Source organism: Tachypleus tridentatus, chromosome 7, assembly GCF_004210375.1.
Source record: "Tachypleus tridentatus isolate NWPU-2018 chromosome 7, ASM421037v1, whole genome shotgun sequence".
NCBI classification, from domain to species: domain Eukaryota; kingdom Metazoa; phylum Arthropoda; class Merostomata; order Xiphosura; family Limulidae; genus Tachypleus; species Tachypleus tridentatus.
In genome coordinates, this window is record NC_134831.1 from 148,656,070 (window position 1) to 148,682,114 (window position 26,045).

Genomic DNA, 26,045 nt, shown 5'->3' on the forward strand with positions numbered 1-26,045 from the left:
ATTTGTTAATTTTTGCTTTTTTTGCTTCAGGAGCTTATATGTTCTCCCCAGGATGTACTGGAAGAGCGAGGCTTAGCAACAGTGGCTATCACAGTACAGGAATTGCTCAAACAGTCTTTTGATACACAATTTCAAGTTACTTAATTTTAAGTACAGTAGAGTGTGAATCGTGCACCAGTCATTATTGCCACATTTGTTTTTTTGTTTCCCTTTCTCTTTTTACCCACCAAAAACTGAGTAGTTAATCAGCAATTTGTTTTTGGAAAAAACTAGTCGTCTTTTAAATTACCTGTAATTCTTGTAAACTGCCCATAAAATTCATCTTTCATTTTATACATACATACATACATATATATGTGTACATGTAATTGTTTAGAGCTACATCAAACTGACATTATCATATTAATTTGATTTATGTAAGAACAACCATAAAGAAAAGTTATTCATTTTGATGTTGTATTTTTATTTTGTTTTTTCAATGGTTATTGTTTGGGCAACCACAAAGAAACAATCATTTTAATATTGTGCTTCATTGTTGTTGTTTTTTAATGGTTATTGTTTAAGGTGGGGTGCCCAATTTGTTTTAATTCTGGGTAGACTTTAAAGTTGGAGTGAGATTTGACTTCCCAGTGGCCTTTGCAAAGCTTTCACGGTATATTCTGAGTGAATGAAGATACTCCCAACTATTTTAAACAAATGCAAAAGTACTTTAACTGTGATTTAAGAATTTCACTTTATTCTTCAAAGGTTCTGTGTCTCAATTTTATTAACACTTTTAAAACATTGTATTTCTTTTTTAGTAAATCTGTTTTGTCTGGATTAATTCAGATGCTTATATTTTTCCTGTTACTCTTAATCCAGTAAGAATAACACAGTAGTTTATACTGTAAAAGAGGAAGTATTATATGCAAGAAATGTTATATAGGTTGCAGCACTGGTTAAAAAAAAACAAGAAATTAATGTATTGAAATTACAAATGTAAATTTCTTCTTCTTTGTTTATAACTTGTAATTGTTTTATGTTTTGTAATATTACTTCTATTAAGTTAGATGTTAGCAAATAGTATTAAGGTATGAAATTTGATTTTTTTTCTCTCAAATAAGAATATATTACTTACAAAGCTGTAAAAAGGTAAATATTATAAGTATTTGGTTGACTACACTCGTTTATTTTTTAATTAAATTAATCACCTATATGACTATGAAGTCTGCAGTATGTTAATAAAAATGTGACTTAATTACCAATTTAAGCATAATTTTTGTGATTTGTTCTTAAACATTTGTAACAAAATAATATTCTGTAAATGGTTTCCTGGCACTGAGTGGGTTCATCAATCTGATTTCTTCCTTTCATTGTAAATATTGATCTTCATTTCTATGTTTATTATGTTTTTTAAAAGAGTTTTCACAGAAAAAGCTGCCAGAAAACTAAGACCATTTTTATGTGTATGTTATTGCCTTGGAAATGTTGCTCAAACTAGCATAAATGTGCAGACTCCATAACATTTCATTTGAAGGTTGTAATCGTTTTAGGGGAATGAATAATTTCACTTTGTTTTAACTTGGTATTAATTTTATACTAGTGGTGGTACCTGTATCTATGATGGTTCAAATACATCTACTACCCAAATAGTAGTAAAAAGTATTTTCTCATTTAAATGTTATTTTTATCACAAGTTTCTTTTAATATAGAAAAACATCCTAGTCTTCTTACGAAGGAACGTTTTGCTTGTACTATTTCTCACTCTGATATCAGTTTTTTTGTAACATACTATTGGCCATTAGCTGTAATGATTCCTGTTACTACTACTATTTTAACAAGGTATCACAGAGTTTGAGAGAGTAGTTGTGTTGTGAAATTCAGGAGTTCAGCTAGCTTGGATACTTAAAATTTGACAACTGAGATTCTAGATATCAAAGTCATTTGCAGTTGGGTTGATGAATTATGTGGTGATAACAGGAAAGTCAAAGATATAAGCAGACATTGTTTCGCTGATAAAGGATTAACAGTTGCTGTTACTTTAAACATTTGTCCTATGCTCTAATTCAAAACATTACTAATGTAAATAAAATCTTTGGCTTGTTATCATACCTACCTGTATTACTATTTATCGCATACAGTGTTCTCTATATACAGACTTTGATAATAGTTATGGAGACAAACTTAATAATATGTGTTAAATAAGCTAGGTCAGCCCTTGTGGTAAGGTTCAGGTGCTCTACAGATGTTAACTTGATTTTTTTAATATTTTACAGTTAGAATATAAAAATTATTCCACTAACATACAAAGAAAAAGTACAAGTCAAGAGAAGCATATGAGTTTAAGGTTTTACCTTTTGAAAACAAGTTTACAAAACAAAACTGTACTTTTTTGTAGGTACATGAGATAGAATTTGATTATAATGTTGCCTGTTTTTTTCATGTTGAAGTGTTCTGTAATCCAGAGATTATTTAGCAATGTTTTATTTAACAGGATCTAAAAGCTACTGAAGTCAGTTCATTAAACCATCATCACTATTTAGTTTCTACAGATTATTTACTTGTAATTGATTAAATAAAGACTTATAATAAAAAAAAAAATATTTATTCCCCTTACAGAAGGATGTTGTTTACACTTCAAGAATTGTAAGTAGTTCCATGTTAAGTATGCTATAGTTTGTGCAATATTTAAGTAGTAATTAGGGATAATAGTATTGTTTTAGGTGGAACAATAAGTACAGGAATTATGTCTGTAAAGAAGGATGTTTTCTTCACATAATACTAAATATTTTTTTTATAAAGTGAGAAGTATTATTGAATACTAGAGAGAGCTAAGTGTATATAGGCAAAATCGTCATTTAATGAGGAGAAAAATATTTCAGGGTTACAGATAGAAATAAGATATGTGTAAGTTCATTATTGGTGATTGTGGGTTTTAATTATGCTGCTTAGAGTGGGTTAGTATTTTTGCCTTATATGGTAAACATCTTTTGTGAAATGCGTTGAGAGTTTGATACACAGACTGGTCTTTCTCTCTACTTAAATTAAGAAAATGTGTAATTTGATTTGGATGTTTTTTTATATTACAGAACAACACAAAGATTTCTAGATTCTTGAAAACTTCTCTGATGTCAGTTTTCTGATTTATATTATTCAAGCCGTTTGGTTACATCTTCATTAAATATCCAAATTTTACTAAATACATATTGATTTTTTCTGGCATTGGTAGTTAAAGTGTTACTTACCAACTTCAATATTGTGTTGAATATTTAGAAAAACTGATGACATTGTTTTTAAGATCATCTCATAATAATTCATAGTACTTATGGGTACTGAATCACTTGTTTTATCCTAGGACCTACCTTTATATTATTTCATAATTTTTGAATGCGTTTTGTTCTGGTTTTTAAAACAATGGGAAAGTTGACAACACGACAAATTATTTAACTTACAGCAGGTACGAGGGAGAGAAGCTGGAATTTATAGAAAGTAAAATTTACACTAAAAGTTGTATATTACAGCAAAGAGGTAGAAAAAAGTTAAATGAATTTAAAGTGTCATTTATAGTCTAAACTTCAGTGATGATTTTTGGAACTTTTTTGACTTTGTGACATTGAAGTTGTGGATTACCTTAATTGAATGATTATATATGTGTATTTATTAATTTGAAAAAAAATAGATTTAAGTCCTTGTAACTTGTTTGCTTGATTAATCATTAAATGTGTGTGTTTTGTCAAGTACTTTTGTTTCTTAGGTCTTAAAAAGGCATATATTTTTTTGTGAGAAAGTTTGTAGACATTTACTTAATCTTTGTACAGTTACATATTAATGTAAAGATATGTAATATTTTATGACAAGCAGTTGTTACAAGTTGGAAGTAAAATGGTTGAGGGTCACTTACCTGTACAGTCTGTACTTAATGTGTTTTTCTATAGAGAATATTTATATTATCCCCATAACATGATGTGTACAGAACTTGAAATAAATCTGATTAATGAAAATTGTGACATTGCAAATTTGAATATTACTTATTTGTTGATACTTGCACTGTTTACAATATTGCTAGTACAGAGATACTAGTTTTAAAGACTCGCAGCGTAACTAAGAAAAGGCTTTGCGTAATGTTTAATGCCTATTTTAAATCTTTTACTTTCAAGAAAGTACACAGATAATTTTATTAACTACTGTATAAAGCCACAGCTAAGAAAAGTGCTAAACTGAAATAAAAAATGTAGAGTTATATAGATAGTTGGTTGTATGAAGAAATTTTTTTTACATCCTTCTGATTCAGGTGAAAAAACAGTTATTTCAAATTCACTTGTTACAAATAAATACAGATAATTATGGTTTGCTTTGGTATTAGGAAAACCTTGGGTCTGAAAGAAATTACATTTCTTAGTAATTTCATTCAAAAAAGAGGATAATGTACAAGCTTTAGAATAAGCTGCACTATTGACTGTAGCTCTTTTATGTCATTAAGGCTGACATTGTACCTATTAAAATGTTTTTTTGGCAGATGAATTAATACAATATAAAATAACAGGCAGAATACTCCAACTTTTAAAAGATTTTGAGTTATTTAATATGGTTAAGTTATTGTATTAAATCAGCATAATATATAAGATAATTATAAATTCGTTTTTATACAGTTGCTTGATATTAAATTTAATGTTTCTTGTAGCAAGAGATATAATGGCACCATTAAGGATATTGAAAGAGCTACAGTCACCAGTGTAGCTTATTCTAAAGCTAGTACAATAGCAGATGACTAGTATTGTAATAAAGATTTATTTCTTTAGTAGTTTGCTAGTCATTGGCATAGAACTACGGCCAAGAAAGTAAAAGTTTTTATCAGATAGCTATTGTAGAGAAAATGTTTATGATCTCTGATTTACCAAGAAGATGCTATTTGTATGTAGGAAATGTACATGAAAATTTGTAAAAAATTACAATGTATATATAATTGTATATTAGTTACAAAAGGGTGAAATTAACAGTTTTCAACTTGTAATGTAGGTTTTCCACTCAGTTAATCCAAGCATGCTAAACAGTTCCAGTTTCTTAAAAAGTAAGCAAATAGTCTTAAATCAATATTGAAAGCAGAAAAATAAACTTTTTTAAATGTACGTATTGCACAAACTTAGTTTTATAGCTAAAAATATAAATGTTATTAGTACTAGCATTACTACGACCCTTAACAAGTCCTTAAGAGAGAATTCTTGCACTATTTTAGTAACTGCTGTCACCATATTCATGTTAAAATATCTTAACTCCTTAGGAAATGCTAAGTATATCTTAAAATTTGTTATTTTTAAAAATAAATAAACCACTATCAGACAAGTTTCAATCTCCAACATTACAGCTAACACAAATTTAAATTGTAAAATGGATTTCAGTTTTGTTTATGTGAGTCAGCCTCAGTATACCATATAGCAAAACAATACTGAGTGTAGAATAAAAATATCATGAAATTATGTTGTGATTATTAAATGGCAAGAAATTGGGTTATAGCATTGAGGTATACTTTATTAAAACAATCTGATATACATAAAAGTAGCTTGCACTGTTCCTTACTGGCCTTTGTGGTCTTGCATGTCTATCCAATATCCAATGCATTCGTTTTAGGTCTAATATATGAATAATTTTGAAGAAAAATTATGATATGTAGATATAGGGATGAGATGTTTACATTTATACCTACACACACTCACTCAAGTTGGGCTTGTAGAATATGATTTGTGGGTGATAATCTGGTTTTCTGCCACTTTTTCTAATTATTGGAGATGGAATTGTAACACAATGCACAGCATAAGAATTAGTTAAAACTACCATATATGTTAGTCTTCAACCTCATCCACGTTAAGATGATAAAAACATTATACATGCCTCAAGTAAGAAGATGTGATACCCATCCAGTTTATAAATAGTTTGCAAAATATGGATTTGCAATCCAATTATTAATAAAGAGAAGCTGTATCTGTTAACACAATGTGACATTTCCATGTTTTGATGCAACACGAACTTTTACCACATATACAAAGAGTTGAAAACAATTGCATTATGAATACTGAAATTGAAAAGGTTGAAAGAAGATACCCAAACTGTGTAGGATTTGCTACAGGCTAAGGACTTGTGTTCATTGGATCAATCTGTAGGATCAGCCTATACAGAAGTGTAGTAGAAGGAACTAAAAAGTCTCTTCTATTCAGGTTTTTTCTACTCAAACTAAGAGCCCTGTAGTCAAGAAAGTCAGGGACTCAAAATCAATTTAGTGTATAAATTGTGTTTGGAAAGTCAATGAAATATGTGGATCCATCAATGATTTCAATTAAGAAATTATTATAAATTAATCAGAATGATAGCTGATATGAAATTATTCCATTCAAAGGTAATGGCAGACAAAATTTATGTGGGGGTCAAGAGCCTACATGCAAAATGTTAAGTAAATTTCTCAAAGTTTTTGAGAAGATGAAAATAAACAGTTCTACAGCTGCAACTGATATTTAATATACATATTTGACAAGTCAGTTCATCAAATTCCCAAAATACTTTATCCGGTTATTTGGTTTATAATTAGTAAGTCATTTTTTCTTGTTTAGAGTGGCTGTGTATCAGAAAATCTAGCTATAGAATATACTCTGCACTTTCAGCTGCTAGTGTGTTACAACTGTGACATTCAGTTTCTTGATTAAAAGTAGATACTTGGCAGTGGGTGTTATTTTTTACTTGTCTTCAATCTTGCTTAAAACTACCTTAATTTTGAACTGACAGACTAGAAAGAAGATGATTAGTCAACACTACCCACTGCCAACTCTTGTGCTACTCTTCAGACAGAATAGATGGGTTTGACAATCACTTATAATATAGCCAAGGCTCCAAACTTCAGAGCCACAACCCACCCCACTAACCACTGGGTCACTATCGCCTTCCTTAGTCTGATAAGCAGTTCTAAACTAGGGATGGCTATACTTAATGTAACCATTGAAATAATTTTTAATTTAATCTCTCCAAAGCTAGTTGATATATTCATTATAAGATATATTCATCTACTTTTTCTAAAGTTATGTGCAGGTGTTCTGCTTTAAGTTATGACATCCAGGTTGTAAACATTTACTAATCAATTTGTTTAGGTTAAAGTTACTAATGTGAATGACTATATCATATAAGCTTGTACTAATTTGGTCCAGTGTTTGTGTGTACTTCCAGGGAAGGGGAAGCCCATTTCAAGAAGAAATGTAGATACTTGTACAAACTGGTATTACATGGGGGTTTTCTCTCTTGAATATGTTATTTGAAATTGTGATGGACATAGGTAATTTATGGATTGGGGGATATCATACTATTTTCCTTTATCTGACTTAAAAGTATGGTATAATATTATTCTTATCATTTTCTTGTGTTGATACATTTGGAAAGTGAATTCCATGCCAGCAAAAGTATTAAGCCAACTAGTTTCTTGTTAAACATTGCATAGTTGTTAATAAAGATATTTGTTTTATTTCTTCACTTGTGTTCATTTGTTTTTTCTTTGTTGAATTCACTCTGTACATAAAATTTACAGAACCTGCTGTATTATGGAATTTGTGTGTAATTATATTTTAATTTCTACTGGAAGGCCTAAAAATGCATTAATGTACCTCTATTGTACCTTTCTAATTTAAGAAAGAAAGAAACCCGTTAACCCTTGTTTTCAGGCCATCCTTGGCTATTCCTAATCTTAAAACCAATGAAATATTTATCAAAAACATTCCATCAACAATGGCCCACTGCTTCTTACACTTGCTGAAACACACACACACAAAATGGTTTTGTAGACAAAATTGAGAAATCAAACCCTTTAACAAGGAACCAAAATACAATTTAAAAGACAAAAATCAAAGATATTTTGAAATTGTGCATAAATAAAAATTCTAGGTCAAATCAAAGCAAATGAAATTATAATAACACAAATATAAACAGTTAACCAAGATAATAATAATTTATATTACTAAATCATTAGTCCTTTAACACTAATGATGAAGATATAGTACACATACAGTCTGAATAGATATAAACATACAAAATGTACTCAATACCTTTAACAATCAATGTTATGTATTAAAAAATTCTTTAACATAGATTTTACATTATAAGTTGAACATTAAACCAGTGAAGAAAAAAGATTTGTACTTACTTAGGTAGTATTGATGATGAAATTAGTTTTATATTCAGTATAGGGGGTAGACTTGGTTCTGGGATAATATTATGGGTTGATGGTGATGCTTTCTGCTTGTGTTCACCCCAACACAACAGTTAGTGGCTGTGAGATTCACTGCTGGTCTCTGGAATTCCAGTGTTAAGCTATTAATAATACTGATATTGCCAAACAAGCCTGGGTTGCAAAACTCCCCTCATAAAAAATTACTGATTGCATAAATACATTTTCAGGATGTACCTAAAATGTGCTGAGCAGTGTCCACTAGTTTCTCTAGCACTTTAAGTCCTATTTTTACACATGTTGCCATTTTATCAGTAGTATAGTTGAAATAGTTTGAAAATGTTGAGAATATGATGTGTGAAGCCAATGGAAAGAAAAAAAAATGGAGGATGAAAAATACAGATGTATAGTTCAAATACTTATTCTGCCCAGGGTGCCATTTTGGCAGAGGCTGGTTCTGAAGCCAAATGCTGGAAGGCCCTTATGACAGAAGATTCTCATCTACAAGTTTATGCTACCAGTGGTCAGGCTCATTTCCACATTTTGGAGTACTTCAGTGGACTCCTGTTAGTCACTTATCAAAATGTACTCTTCCATTACAGAGAGGTATTGCATGATACAAAACCAAAACTTTTGACTAATTGTAAATTAGTTGGTAGCTGGAAGGGTCAAAAATTTAATTTTATACATAAAAATGTCAGGATTGAAAATTATTTGTCAACATGGTTTCATATTGATCACAAGTTTAGTTAAAAAGTGTAAGTTTCAAAGTTGCAGTTTTACAGTTGCAACTAAAATCTGTTCAAAAAACAGATTTTGAATTGAAAGTATTAAAAATTTCTCTGGCAAACTTAAATAAAAGTAGTCACATCTATACTGCTTGTATAATTTATGCATGTGAAAATGTCCCATTTCACCGGACTCTTAATATATATGTTTAACCAACATATATCTATGCTTCCCACTGCAATATTATTGAACAATTACAGCTATTTATGATAAGCACAAACATATCATCTCCCTAAAACTTTGTTTTGTACAAAAAGTATATATGAAGCAACCACAAATCACGGGAATTACCTTTTTCCTCAAGTCAAAACAATCACAGTTTACACCAAAGTGATTTAACTGCAATTTATACCATGAAAAACTATATGCTTGTGAATTATTTCAATTTGCATGAATGAACACATCAGTTTGAACAAGATGAAAATATTCTTTACTAATATTACAATAAACTGTATTTTCCTTCAAAGTTCATCCATTACTTTTATCACCTCAATAATAAATTTCACTATACGACACATGCTACATACATATAACAATATATATGTAATGTCATATATATATATAATGCTGATGTTGTTTTATAATCTTTGTGTACATCTGCCAGTGGAATCATTATGGTTCAACATTACTGCTGCAGTAACTTTTACTCCCTCACAGGATCAGAACGTTCAATGAAACAAACTTACCATATAACAATACAACACATTGATTTTGAAGCTCAATCAATACATATAATAAAGTCATACTCTTGCAAAATTGTGATTGAATGTGCAATAATTCCTTCCAGATTCTTAAAATTCACAAGTCATGTGATGTATGGTGAAATTCCTACCACACAATAAGTACCAATATTATATCTTACAAATACTACAGCAGTTTATTTGTCTTGTAGGATTTGTATTTAGGATCCTCAGTGTATGGTTGAAGTACACAGTTACATGCTATATTCCTATAACAATACCACACTAATTCCACTATTACTGGCATCACTATCCAATAAAAATGGACAATTTTGTCTAGGGTATGCTAAATTACCAGAGCTTCTGTTAAAACATATTACTGACTGAAATTTAGTCTTCAGTCTATCTAAAATACATAAAAGATTTTAGAGAACAGTAATTTTTGAGAAATTAGGCACAAATTATTGGTAATATGATACAAGGCTTAAGAAATTTCAGATTTCTTCGTTTGTCATAAGCAAAGCTTTGATAACTGTAATCTTCACAAGGTTTCTTTCCACAATGTGACTGAGGAATTTCACTTATAGACACTTGCCTTATTCCAGGTTAAAGCCTACCATTTTTCCCAGTGAAGAGCCATAGCTAGATTTTAAGTTGCAAACTGAGATGGTTGGATTTGCTTTCCAATGCTGGCAATGCAAATCATCTATAAAAATGGCCAAGTTCTCTGCAGAGACTAACTATCTTATGAGACTTGAACTTAGTTTCAGAATAGTTCTTTTCTCCATTGGGTCAAAACATTAGTGCAACTCAACTATGAATGTATCTTAGTTACCAAATTGCTTCTTATCCAAGTGCTGATTCACTGATACTCAACATCCATCAGTACTTCACTTGTCCATCCATTCCAACCAACAGCCTGCTTGAAATGATTAAGGCAGCAGCCCAGGTCTTCCTTTTTCATATCCTTATATGCCAGTGGAAATCTGCTTCATCTCAATACCAGGGACCCATGGCTACAAAGAATAAAATATCTTTAGTGGCATCTTGGCCAACATTAGGTTGAGACACATTTTCAAAGACAAAGGGTAGAGTGGTGCCTTTGAATGAATGTTTAACCCCTGCTTCTGGGTAGCAGAATGATTTGCTATAGGAAACTTCTTTTCAAGCTCTGCATGATTCCTGGGTTCTTCATGACACACATTGTAATCCTAGAAAAATATCTCCCATTTTAGAGCTCTCCTCTGACCGTTGAGTTACTATATTCACTACCAAGTGTTTGCTTTATCTTTTGGCACTGAATATCTCCACTCTCATTTAGTTGGTCACAACTTACAGTTAGCAGGATTGGAATTGACTGACCTAATCAGCAACAGTCTGGATATCCAATAGAGACCCACAAACTTAATCTCATGACTTCAATGCCATAAGTCACTACAATGACCCTCTGTTATTTCTGCCTTATGAAAGATTAATACTGCTGTTAACATAAGAATAACTTGTTGATTGCTCTTTCTATTCTGTAGTATAGTAATACACTTTCATTACAAACTGAATTTTAATTTTATCCTGTAATATGAAATACAGTTATTTTTTAGGACTGTTTCTCTTTGACAAGTTTGTTTGAAAAGACTTACTGTGTCTTTTAACATATTAACTTCTGGAGTTTGTCACCTTTTTCATCTACAATGGGCTCACTTGGAATTCTAAATATTTCATTCATTCATTCATTAGTTGTGTGTGTGTGTCACACTGCATTTCATTCAGTATCTGGAATGAATCAAAAACATTACCTAGCCCTTTTACAGGATATCTATATCAATAGTCTTTAAACCATTCCATAAGTATGGGGCCACTGAAAATGTATTAAGCACAATCATATTCTAGACATCATACGGTTAAAGAATTTTGTTTTATCTGTAGTCTAGACATATCTATTAAGTACCTCTGTCCATGAGTTAATTTAATTCAGGCAGGACCAATACTTACATTACTTGTGTTGGTAGATTTATGCTAACTGGTTGCAATTGAATTAAATGTTTAATTAAAAGGCAAAAGCTAGTAATAAAAAAAGTAGAAAAACTGAGTATCATTTTAAGAAATATGATTTTGTTAAACATTCTTTAAACTGTAAGTGTGGCAAACTATGTAAAGTTAACACTCCTACGAAAAGTGGAGCCTAATAGGCCCCAGAGCAACTTGAAAGGTTATTAATATTAGGCTAATAAATTTGTATTTAAATGAAATTGCCATTTCATTTGATTCATTTCTTCAAATAATATTAATATTAATAACCTTTCAAGTTGCTCTGGGGCCTATTAGGCCCCACTTTTCGTAGGAGTGTTAAGTCAAACAAATGAAAAGACACTGCTGTTGAAATTGATTTGTAAAAGCTTACATCTATTGCCACAACAATCAGTAAAATTAAGACGTTAGAGAAAATTTCACAAAACAAAATAGACTAATATACACAAATTGTGATTTAAATAAAAAAATTCTATTATAGTTTGTGACTGATTGCAATTCTTTCTTTTTCTTTTATAAGCATTTCATTTACTGAGAAATTGGGTTTTTATAAGTTAATTTTAAGAACAAAAGTGTGGTGTCATTTCAAATGTTAATATTTAGTGCAGTGATTAATTCACAATATGGCTAAAAGGAAAAACAACACCATAAACATTAAAACATTTAATTAAAATTTTGAATATACTTCTGGTATACTTTCATACCTTGTATTAACAAATGTGTACAAGTCTTCACAATATTCCGCATTACATAATCAGACATATATTTTATATAACTTAATGAGAACCTTCTTACAATTTTCACCACAAAAATACAACATTTTACTGCATTTTATTTTCATGTACAATGCCACTGGATTATAGAATTCACAACAAATATTCCTTTATTATGAAGAAATAATGACATTCACAGCAACATTAATTTAGCAGCTTCTGCTTTGCAAAGTTGCACCCTGATACAAGAAGTCTACAACTCAGATAGTCTTTTTAACAGGTTTTAAAATGTGCTTTAAATTAACTATTATATGAGAAATGTCTCAACAGCAACATAATGATTCATGTCATAGGAGTTTTAAGACAGGTGGTTGTATGAAAAGGAATTTAAGTTGAGTAAAAACAGAAGCTAAAATAGTACAGTTATGGAATGTATCCACAAACAATGAAAAAACAAATTCAGCTTAAAAAGTTTGTTTGCCCAATGCCATCATGGTTGTCAGTAAGAAGAAAATGCTACAGAAAATCTTGGATGTAACATAGTAAATGTTTAAAATTAATGATAATGGCCTAACTATATCTCTTGCATCTGCAAAGAAATGCTTTCACATTTTTATACAACTATTATATTTCACAACACTAAAAATACCAAAACAGATATTGAAGATATTCAGTACTGAATGTTGAGATACTCGTTACAAAACAGAAAATAATAGACCCAATCAAACTGGAAGCAATATTTTACTTTTCACTGTAAGATCTATCATGCAGTACTACAGTTTCACCCATAGTTTTAAATTTTCTTAGGTTACATTTAAAAACAAATTTTCTACTTTCTGTGAAGACTGACTAGCTTCAGTATTAATAACTTAATCTTAAAAGGTTTTCACGTATAATCCTCTGAAAGGCACAGTATTCTTTTAAATATTTAGAAAATGAAAACTAGCACCACCAACTATAATGTTACTTTTTAACATTCCTACAATGATAGAAAATCCCTTGAAACAACAGTTTTGGGCAACTGCAACGTCTTTTTTATAATGTTCTTCTTAAATGTAGATATATTTTGATGTTAACAAATTTATAAACTCTTTTAGATTTTTCTATTTAAAAAAATGCTATCAACATGTAAGCATCTGTTTGAAAAACAATGACTTCAAGACTTGACCTTTGTGTTAAAGCAATAAATTATATATATATATATATTAATTTTATACACAAAATTTGGTAACATTTACAAACAAGGCTAATTTTATATTTAAAAAACTCATTGCACATTTAGCCCTTCTTGTTAATTCAATCATTAACAAAAAATATCTAAATCTATTGTATTCTACAAAAAATAATAAGGAAATGAATTTAAAAAAATACAAAATTCTACTCTTAGAAATAAAATTCTCTTCTTGATATTACTATACTTACATTTAAATAAACTTCTACAATTTTATTAACATTTCTACAACTGTAAAAATTTGAAACAATTTTAAAACAAATGCAATAGCATCACTCACAAACAGAGGCAACACCAGGGTGGATTAGGGTGCAAACCTACTGGACCACAACTAAACAATAATTCAACAAGCTACTACATCCACTACCCAGTTAATTGTAAAACCAATGGTTCTATTGCTCAGTATAGTATGTAACAAGTATGATAATATCTATATTGTATTGACCAGGTAAACACTATACAGTAAAATCATGTTCTAGCTGGGAAAATCCTTAATATTTTCATATGTGATGGAATAACAAAATACTCTGCTTAAACTGAAGAAGTCAAATGACAGTATGTATATTTTATATTATATAATGTTGAAAATAATTACTAAAAATGGATTTACACACAAATAATTGTGATATACACATTAACTTCAATTATGTAATGAGTGGATTGTATCCAATTTATTTAAAACTTACATAACTATTTATTTGAACAACTTGTTTACCATCAAGATGATGGCAATGCTCGTGATAAGAGTATTTAAATGATGCTTAAAACGAAAATCTGGACCATAATAGGGGAAAAACAAACAAAAAACATTTAGTTCAAAATAAATTTCAGTAATTCTTATGTCAATTATATTTGCAATTACACTTTAAGTCAGTAAGGATACCATTATATTTATGTTGTACCCTTTTTGGCCATAGAAACATAGTATGCAAGAAGGTAAATATACTATCTGTTGTCAAAGTTATCTTTAATATTACTTATAGCAAAAAAAAATATCATAACATACAAATTTATTTTACAGTTGGTAAAAATACCCAATTGAAAGATATGCCATTACTAAATGGATTGAAATGTTTGTATAACATTCTGCTTCTTAATATAACAATGTTCTTGGAAAGCATATTATCACTGGCTCATACCATTGTGAAAGTAAAAGTTATAACCTATTCTTCTTCAAATTAGAATAAGTGAATCAGTATAGTACAGAAATATCAAAAAATCTCAATGAATGATGGTACTCAACAGTATCGAGAATATAGTTACAGAGGTTGTATGTTAATTTATCAGTATACTGTTACTAAAAACACCATCATTTAATGACTAACAAAATTATATTTAAGAAGTGGTTGTTAAATTCTCACCTTAGATACAAATTAAAAACACATCCTTATTTACATCTCAACAACCTTTATAAAACTAATCTTATTGCTCAAGAAATGACTGATCCTAAAGTTTGACTATATTAGTTTGGTAAGTTGCCAAAATATTCTGTTTTCTAATTTTTAGGTTTATTGACATGACTTTAAATTTCACATCCACACCTTTGGTCTGTCTAAGTGTAAAACACAGTTAGGACACTAGATTTGTATCTGCAGTCTCTCTGAAAGTGTTCTCTTTTATGAGTAAATAAAACCAAAATTAAGAGTAACAAATATTTACTTATTATTGAAGTTCATATTTCATGCTGTGTCATTGCCTACAGAGTGTATAATTCTTCTCATGATTCAAGAAATAAGCATGTTTTACTGACATAATGACACTACAAATTACAATGTTAAGCATCCCTTATGTGGCATTATTTTAATGGTTATTGACTGATTGACAGACAACACACTACTGTATAGTGGTTAAAAAAGGTGATTCCTCCAGAGAGTCTTTGGCACCCCTTTAGGGAAATGTATAACAATGGGTTTAAATTTACAACAAATAATATAATTTATTGTTTTTATTTTGCAAAGTTGAAAACTTATGAAACAGAAGTATATATAACAGTGACTTGAAATTAAAATGAACTCATCATTCATGGTAGAGTTTAATTAATAACCTTTACTTTAGAAGACTGCAGTAACAATAAGAAATTATTATCACTACAAGCCATTTTTCATACACGTTGTTAGCCAACTGTTATACAGTTTCCCTAAGTGGATTACACTGGCTCATTGAACTGCTATCCTAATTAAGCTATTCAATGAATAAAGAAAAAAATTCTTTCTACAATGGAATTATTAAGAACAGCAAAAGTTAGATATTTGACTTATTTGTTTTTGGGAAAAGCCATATTTGGCTATCTGTTTTGTCCATTGTGGGAATTAAGCCATGGATTTTAGTGTGCAAGTCTGTAAATTTAACACTTCTCAACTGGGAGACACTGATATTGAAAGCATCAAAGTATTGAAACATAAAAGTGACTGAATATTTTTACATCATGAAGAGCATATCTCTGATACCTAAATTAGCATATTAATTAGAAAATTACTCAACAAAACATCAGAAAATTTTTAAGCCTTATCCAACCAAACTTTGGTTATATTATTATATTTGTACACACACAAACATATAAAGATATTGAGTATGCATATGTAAGATATCTTAAAGATACTGTGCCAATATTGTATGTTAAAGGAATTAAACAGCAACATAAAACAACTTGCAAAACAGTTATGTGATATTGTTGAAAGAACTACAAGATAGGCTTATCAGTAGTTTGGAGGTAAATAATACAAAAAAAATGTATTACATAGGACAAGTTTTTACTTTTAGGATGAAGTACTTTTTCAATTTGAAGAATTATTTAAATATTCATTTTTTTTTAAACTTTTATATCTGTAGCAAGTAATGAAATTAATTTAAAAAAGACAGTATAACATAAAGAGTGCTGGATCTAAGTAAAATAAACAAAGGCATAGGTCCTTACATTAATTATGTCTTACTATTAAGTTAAATAATTAATTTTGGATGTATAATACTGCATAAATATTACATTTTCAGGACCTCTTGGATGAAGTTACTAATGCTAGTCAACAATGCACTAGTTATACCACTTAGGATTGTGTAGTTACAATGTTAGTTAAACAAATCATTGGAGAATACAATAATAAGAAACATGGTAAGTTCTATGTTCTTACACACAGTATCTATGGTTTTACTTTAACATTTGGACTTGTATCTACCTCAAAGTCTAAGATAGGAAATGAAATAAAAGTTACTGTTGAAATGCTTGAGCCCTCTCAAATTAATGAAAATTGTTAGAGTGCAACATTTCAATACATATATGTAATTCCCAACAAATTTTAATTTATTCTGTTAGTAATAACACTGAAAATAGATGTTTTTTCAATATATTAGTGCATTTCTTCAAGCAGATTCACAACTGAATTATATAAGTGATTTTGCTTGATTCTTATTTTAACATGGAGCACATTATTTCACATAGTTAATTAACATTTTCAAGAGGATCTTAGCATTTTCCAATACCACTTATAATTACATTGAGCACTATTTTTTCTAAGCTTCTTCATTAAACTTTGAGCACATAGTTGAAGACCCAAATGTTAAAATATCAATAATAATTGCTATACTATCAACATTGGTATTTTATTTCAAAGAAAAGAATACAAAGTACTTGAGTATCAGGTCACTTTTTAATATTTATATCAAAAATAACTTTAGTCCTTTCAAAGTTTCTGACATCTGATGTAGTATCTATAACAGTATATTTAAACCTGTCATGTTTCAGAAACTTTTGAAGAACTCCAACTGCTGCTGGATATATAAATAGGCTGTGTACCAAATGTCCATTTACATTTACTGTACACAAGAAGGAGCATATAGAAACAAATGCAGTTACTTTTAGTGAGAATAAGGTAATTTTAAGGAAAACATAATTAAGACTATTTAATCTTCACAAACTTCATAATTTTTCTACCCTGAAAATGTATTTCCAATAGGTACTTACCTCCTCTCACAAACAGATAGTCTCATTTAATGCTGCCTTCTGTATGTAAAACAAAATATTATGCATACCACAAGCCTTTATCTCCCATCCACTAGAACTGACTGATTCCAATGTGTCTCCTATGCAAATCATCATGAATCATCCCTACACCACCTACACCAATAAGAGTGGGACAATTTCATGACACAAGTGACTCCTTCTATTCAATTCTACAAAACTATCACTTTGAGTTTTGGCATGATATGGAAGCACCAGTTTTCAGTGGAAAGGAGGTAAGCACCTATCTGAAATACATTTTCAGCACAGAAAAATAATAACCTCTGTTAAGGTACATTACCTCTTCTTACTTAAATAGCTAGAATTCCACACTGAACAGGTGGTTGGACTGGTGCAAGGGAAAGAAAGAAGCATCCTTCAAAAGTGTCTGAAAGACATTCCCTCAGATGGGACAGTCTGATTCTGAGATCTGATATGAGGAACTGCACCACTTCTGAACCAGGTAAGCTCTTTGCTCATTGTATAAATATGTTGCATATATGGATGGAAAATAGTGGAAAACATCCAACTGGGAGAGAACTATAGCCAGAAAGTGACTGAATCATGCAATATTTATTAACTCAATCCCAGAAATTATAAAACTGGGTAAAATGAAAAGGATGTTCCTCTAGGTGTAGAGAGGCTAGGGCACAACAAACTAAACCTGGCAAGTCAACTACGATCCAAAACTTGGCCACTGGGTACTAATATCCATATGGGAGGTAGAAAAAGGATAATACCACTGGCAAGTCAATTACAATCCAAAACCACAGGGAACAAATATTTATGTGGAAGTAGGGAAGAGAATCATACCAGAAGATTATGAGAAAAGAAAGCTATGGGACATGACCATTGAAAAATCTGAAACTAACTAGAGAGAAGACAGAAGAAAATCCACATTATGAAGAAAAGTGGGTTGATCAGGGGAAACATTGGACTTAGAAACCAAGACAGAAAAATTCCATTTGAGTTGAGAAACTTTCATATAGGTAGGGCAAATGAAACAAACCAGAAAAGAAGCTAAATGTTGGGAGAAACCAGATTACCTTGCAATGACCAGGAGAAAACCAGGCATGAAGACAGAGGACAAGAAAATCTGGATGAAACACTAGTGACTGAGGGTGGTGAAGAAGGGACAAAGATAGGGAAAAAGATAATATAAAAGGAAGTTGGAGCCAGAAAAGCCATGTAAATGACACACAAGATATGCACAAAAATATGCACACTTTTACAGTTTTCTATATTTTCTTTTAATAGGTAAGTACAATGGCCCAAAATAATACATGTACCTCAGGACTACAAAATAATGCAGCAGAAATTCTTGAAGAAGAGAGAGAGAAAAAAAATGTTATTTTAGATGAAGATAAGAAAAACTACAAGAGAGTAAAAACTGGAAATACTGATGACACTGTGATGATGTAATGTCAACAAAATACAAGCCTAACACAAAAGTCTGGAAAAGTTTTTGGGTAAGTTTGACATTAAGATAAGAGTCTGCAGAAAACTTTGGAAAATATGGAAAAATGGAGAATGTGGAACACAAAAGTCTAATCCAGAGCTCAGTAAACAAATAATGTTTCCAAACATTTTACTTGAAAACTGTCAAAATAGACATGATGAGTGATTAAACTGAATATGCAACAATCTCAATATGTTAGAGTCTAAAAAAAGAAAGAAAGAAGAGGAATTAATCTATGGACCAGTTAGAAATTCTCATCTCTGTGAGACACAGAATACAGTTTTTAATTTTATATAATTTTAAATCATTATAAAAAACTTAAGATTCACCAAAATGTGATCAAAACTATCTAAAATAGATATCAAGAAGTGGGATATGAGTGCAAACCAAAGTACCCTCTGCCATTTTCGGTTATTAAGGAGTTTTAACAACTAAGAATTTTTTTCAAGCTGACTGGTTCACATGTTATGTTTGGTTACATTATAAGGACTCATTTAACCAAGTACTGTGTTTTTTATATGTAAAGCATGCCAACGGAAACTAAGAAAGTTAATTTTTGTTAGATTGGTTTCCAATTAGAAGGAGGTCCTGGAGAAATTTAAAGGCTATGAAAAAAAAAGCTCATAGCCCATCATCACTGTAATCAATGTAAACAATGGGACCCAATCAATGCATCACCTGGTAACCAGGTGCTGTGTGAACAAGAGGTTATGGAAAAGTGTCTCTGCAAAATATTCACTTCAGTCAGCTATTTTGCTCATCAAGATATTGATTTCCATGTCTATAACTCAAATGAAAGAAACTTTGAACACCTGTTGTCAATATAAAATATAGATGAGCCACAATTAAAACAATCAATGTTACAAAACCAAATATAATATTCAGAATGAAATATTCCTTTTACAGTCTGTCAGGTGACTTGCAAAAGCTCCCAATGTTTTTCAGTTATTGTAGATGCCATACAAGATATCAGTGTAAGAGCTTAATGCTCAGAGAGCCTTTCTTAGCTTGTATGAAACACCTGATTCATAAGAAAAACATAGTGCATATATTACATAGTATCCTCTGTTACAACCTCAGCTGTCATTATCCTACCTACATGGTCAAATACACAATGGTACTTCATATATGTCTAAAGCCAACCAAGGGTGTTAAAGTCAAAGCAGCTTTTGCTCTTTACATTCACTCATGTGCTCATTCTTACAGTCTTGTGGCATCACATTCTGCCTCTGCCATTGCACTTATTATTTGCAATTTTTATAGAGCATCAGGCAAATATAAGAAAACATTTGTATCTGCTGCTAGAAATGAAAGCACAAAGTTTTACACAATCAGGTCACTATGTCTAACAAAATGACTAATGCATCGTGCAGGTGTGAAGTCTGTTAAAAAAACAATACCCACAGTTATTGTTCAGTTTGAAGAAAGAGGAAGACCAAATGATGTAAGAAACAGGTTCCTGTGCTAACAGCTTACTTTTAAAAATTTGAATAGAAACAGTATTGCTGAGACTGCACATGACAATGCTGGTTTCCTAGCTACTGTTAAAAGTTGATAGTAAGTAACCACATATGATTGTGAATCATCAGCAAGCAATTAACACATGCTAGTTGACAATTTCTCTTCAGTAAGTGACAATCACATGCTCATTCATAATGATTTTTCCAATAATTAGTCCACCAGCAAGTGACTAACAGGTGCTGGTGGCCAGCATGGACCAATATTCACTGATGATGCTTGAATTTCTAGCACAATAGTATGGAAGTTTGTATTATCCTCAAAGCTACTTTAACAAAAAAAAACATTGTCTAGTTATTTTCTATAGTTTATAAAATAACTCACAAACAATAAAGTACATTAAATGTTTAGATATGTAGATTTTCAGCATCAATTTTTCACACACATATATATATATATATATATATACACACACACACATGCACATATTACTTAATATTTTGATTGTGCTGATCACTATGCCAAATTTTAAACAGAAAACTTCCATCAGTGAATACCAGATAAAGAAGTGCAGTCTAAAGAATTCAGAAGAGAGTAGAGTAGGAAAATTTACAAAGGAAAAAAGTATGGACACTGGAAAAATAAGAAAAATTGAAGTTCATAAACAAAACAAGTATTTGTTTCTTTGTTTAATTTTCGTGTAAACTTACTCAAGGATCATATGCATTAGATATCTTTAATTTTAAAATGTTAGACTGGATGGAAGGCAGCTGGGTTAATGTCAATCATCAACTCTTAACCAAAGAATTGCCTGCTACATTTTGATGTCCCCATGGCTGAAAAGGTGAGCATATTTGTCAAAAGGTTTTGATAGCACACCACACAAATTCCATGTTTAGCTCCTAAATACTGATCCATGTCAAAACACAAGGAAGTGGAAAACTTAGAAGATAATTGGAAAGAAATTATTTTGAAATGAATGCAAAAGCTTATTTTAGTTATCTATCAAATGCAAATGTAAATACACAGGTGATAATAAAATTACTTATTTATTGAAAACTGCTACAAGTAATTTTGCTAGAGTGCAGTAATAGCAAAGAAATAAAAGTAATAATTATGCACTAAGCACAGTTACAGTTAAAACCAGTTCTTTGCTGGCTAACTGGAATTTTCAGAAGAAATAACATTTCCTTGTGTGTATTTACAACCTGTTTGGATACCAGAGATTATCATTTTTAAAATAAGAAATTTGAAAATAATGTTTTCAAAACTTTGTGTTTTTTGGGAAGGAACATTTTGCTATTTATATTTTAATATTTAATTAGTTAATAACAACCATTCAAATCATTGAAAACTGTTAAGTTGTTAAATGTTAATTTTTCACAAAAACTTAATTTAAAAAAAAGCTTATAATAATGCATAAGGGATGTCTAACATAGCAAAGTTGCATATTTAAACATCTTATTATAAAAACCATAAAGCAACCATTCATATTTCTATATTAATAAAACACAGCATAACTTCTTATTGTAATATAAATAACATATTGTCTTTATGCAGAAGAAAGTAAACCCATTCTTTGACTTAAACAAAACTATAACCTAACATTTTATAAGGTAATGATGTTTACTTTTAAAGTTTTCATTAAATTACTTCACAAGTATTTGAGATTTCTCTATATCAAACTGGGAAGATGCATTCAACAAAAACCTAATATAAATAAAGTTAACACCATTCTAAGGACCCTTTAATTCCATGTCTGTTCTTACTAAGGAATAGGTTATTATCATAAAACATTGCAAGTAAGATCTATTTTTAAATGAAATAGCACTTAAATGAAAGTTTATTATAATGTAAATAAAGACAAATAATTCATCTTCTAACTGTGAACTAACCCTAAGAAAACAAACAGTTTAGATATCTCTGCTTCATGCTCAAAATAGTGTTTAATAATGTATTTCTCAACTGATCTGTGCTTACACAAACATACCTTTGGTTTTCATTACAGTGGATAAGCCCTTACTTCATTATGTCATAATCACTAGTGATAACTATATTTTGATGGCACAGTTCAGTTTCAATTCCTTTTTGTGACATAAACTAGCAGAGTTTTATACAAATGTATTCTTAAGATAACTGGCATGGGTATTAGCACTTTAATTAAAATAAAGTACAGAATATTTTCACCTTCTCAGGTCATCTTTAGGCTAATTAACCTTTGTTAACCTGAAGATGACCTAAGAAGGTCAAAACGTTGTTTTTTAGTTTATTTTGATTAAAGTTCTAATACCCATTCCAGTCTTCTTAAGAATACATTTCTACTTCAAGTGGGTTTCTTATCATCATAAAAGTTTTATACACACCAAATCTTCTTACCACACTGATGAAAGCACATGAGTAATGAAATGATAAGTTTAATATAATTCTTTTCCAGATATATAGTTTATTCATTTCTCAAGTTTTATCAGGTTGAGAATAGTGAAATTTGATAACAAACAAATTATTACCTGATATATTGCAAAGTACTTTGAATACATTCACCTCTTCCTGCATGATGTTAAGATTTAGCTAGATTAGGTATTTGTTATTGTTCACACACTCAATTTTATCATTACACTTATTATACTTACATCCCCAAGTTTATATAATGACACATAAACCAGTTATTTTCTAGTGTGGTCTTTATTCTTGTACAATTAAGTGGCAAAACAAGAGTACTTTAGGTTATATATTAACAAATTTCATCCTCTCACCTGTACAATTGTCCTTTGTTGGTTATATATACATCTTTGTCAACATAAAATATCCTTCAACATTCAAGGAGTTCCAGAAAAGGAATGTGTTAGCTATGACTGAACAATATAAATATAGAACTACTTAGTAAGACCTATCAGAACACTTGTAACATGAAAACAATTAAATGACACAATGTTTTTAGCTAAGGTGATAAATACTGTGTCTTTCTCATTAGAACTTTTCATATTTGAATTGTATATATAAAATGAGTATACAAAATCAATAGCTTTTCATTATCTACTTTCCACAAAAGATTATCACAGCAAACATTTCAGGAAAACCAACACACAATTATGTAGATAATTTACCCTGAAGGAGTTCCTCTGTCTTTACATCTACTCAAATGGGAATACTATTCAGAGCCTTGAATTAAATTTCCACAAAACTGGTGAGTTCATGCAGTTCTCTCATATTACTTTCAGTTCACAAACTTACATATAGAGTGCTGTCTGAAAGAGCTTGGCACACTTATATACATGCCACTTCACGTAGCTTTGGGGAGAAGATACCTTACTTATCAACTGTATTTATCACAAATAGTACATCTTAGAAACAGATTATTCTTGTTGTCTTCTTACTTCTTGGTCTTCTTGCTACTACCAAAGTGAAACCATCCTGAACCTTTCTTCTTTGGAGATTGTCTTCCACCAATTACTTTCATCATACTTGGATGGAAGTTGGATGGCAAACTACCAGTTCGAGAGTTTACTGTCCTTGAAGAGTCCAGCAAAAGTTCTGTCACAACTACATCAGGGTGAGGGCGAGGCCCTTTCAGTTGTTTAACTGAAACAATGTTATATTTTCTAAAGCTGCTTATAGTTTACAAACCTAGCATTATCAAAACAGTTATATCTTAGCTTAGAGCATTTATGTCACAGAATTTCAAAATTTCAATGATGAAGTATACGTTAAGAAATAAGATTTAAAAATGTGTTACACTATTTAGGTGGATACTTTAACAATAAAAACATATACATCTTCCAACAAGAACTGCCAACAATTAGTACCCCTTGATGCTCTAGTCATTATAGTGTCTTGATTCTACTCACCTCGAGGATGTTTGGCTTTCTTTTTCTTAACTACAGCTAATCGTGCAGCTTTCTTAGCACGTTCAGTGACAACAAATCCTGTAAGATACAATTTTCAAAACACTAGAAATTTACTAGTACAAAATCAATTCTTACTAATCCCAAATAGAGCTAAGAAACTGAGAAATTCTTTTCTGTTAGAGTTATACTGTAAAATTTGAATACCATAAAAAACTACAAGCTCCCAATCATGTAATAACTTCTGCAATAATAACAACTAAACATTAATTTATCCTATTATGACTAACAGGCATTTAACAAAAAAACTTCTATATCTTCTCTGCCTTAAGTCATCAGTGGGGTACCCTAGCTAAACAATATGTATATTATTTTAGAAACATATGGCTGATATTTCAGCATGTACATCCTTCACATCATTGTAAAATTATTTTAATATTAAAAGTTTCTACCAAAATCATAAAATCTATAACAGATGCACTTACTCTTTATAGAATACATGAAAACTGAATTTTAAACTCAGGCTACAATAATTTGTCATTTATTTTTAAAATACTGCCATATAAAACAATGTAATTTATAGCTTGTTATTAATGTTGTGCCCCTAAATGTTGTTAGCATCATTCTAAAGTGAGATGTTAGACAGAGAGAAAAGTTCCAGAAGCTAGTGTTCCCTAAGTAAGGTATGTTGTTTATTTATTGTTTCTTTCACTAATAATATGGGTTACACTAGTAACTATATACCAAATGTAATTAATTATCTTCATCTTATTTTAATTTGTCATTCATATTACGTTTTTGCCATAAATATTGATTTGCATCATTAACTTAAGGTTTCTGTTTAGGACTGACTAACCTAACTCTCTGAAGTTGGCCGAACGTTAGCGAGATGTTAGATTTATAACTAAAAATATCATTTATAGCAAGAGTGCCCAATTGATGAAAAAATGCATTTAATCTTTACAAGATATATAAGAAAGTATAATTAATTAACTACACAAATCGCCAAATGTTTTAATTTTTAGTTTTGCTCTAAGTATACAGAAAGTCTAATCTGATCAGAAATCATTACTATTATATAAAGTTTTGTTATTCATCTGTTTTCAAAATGTGTAAAAAAAAAACAAGCACCTGAAATTTTCTATTAGTAACAGTCTTGATTATTATTGAATATAATACTGAAAACACCAAAACTGTGTTTCTCAGAATCCTCACACACAGCCTCATCTCAAAACTTTTCTTTATTTCATGGATTTCTTTTCTTTAAATGTTTTTGTTTCATTTAACTTGGAGGTAACATTTTTCATACAATCTTAAGGGCATCTTAAGAATATATGTACTGTAATTTAAACAGAATATGTTGTATATGTTCAAAATGATCTTACTTTTTCACAAAGTGTTAAGCAACTTATTTACTTAATAAATTCACATGTGTACAAAGTCTATCATCACTGGAAACAATCAAAAACTAACCTTGTTTTTCATCTTCCATCACTCGTTGTCTTTCTTCTCCAAATGCTTCTAACCATTTAGTTTTCTGCTCAGGTGATTTAGTATAAAACAAGAACCATTTATTTCGAGATGCACAAAAGATTTTCCATGCATTTTTTACAGAAACTCCAAACTGCACATCTGAAGAACAATTAAGTGATTTCCTTAATAAAATGTAATACATAAAATA

At 30.2% G+C, this 26,045-nt stretch overlaps 2 protein-coding genes across 4 annotated transcripts in view; one reads left to right on the top strand and one right to left on the bottom strand.

Moving 5' to 3' along the window:
* Nucleotides 1-7,483, top strand: part of LOC143256877 (DISP complex protein LRCH3-like) — an 80,232-nt gene extending 72,749 nt beyond the window's left edge. For both annotated transcript variants that reach the window (XM_076514679.1, XM_076514678.1), the window contains exon 17: nucleotides 31-7,483. In XM_076514679.1, the coding sequence (XP_076370794.1) occupies nucleotides 31-144 (114 nt within the window). In that variant the 3' untranslated portion in view covers nucleotides 145-7,483. The remainder of the gene's footprint in view (nucleotides 1-30) is intronic.
* A 4,837-nt stretch (nucleotides 7,484-12,320) lies between these two features.
* LOC143256878 (uncharacterized) overlaps nucleotides 12,321-26,045 on the bottom strand; it is a 39,373-nt gene continuing 25,648 nt past the window's right edge. The window contains exons 13-15 of one of the 2 annotated variants that reach the window (XM_076514683.1): nucleotides 25,838-25,996; nucleotides 24,368-24,445; nucleotides 12,321-24,101 (exon numbers count right to left, since the gene is read on the bottom strand). In XM_076514683.1, coding sequence (XP_076370798.1) covers nucleotides 23,893-24,101; nucleotides 24,368-24,445; nucleotides 25,838-25,996 — 446 coding nt within the window. In that variant the 3' untranslated portion in view covers nucleotides 12,321-23,892. Of the gene's footprint in view, nucleotides 24,102-24,367; nucleotides 24,446-25,837; nucleotides 25,997-26,045 lie in introns of those variants that run through there. The other variant, XR_013031591.1, reaches the window with a different exon arrangement.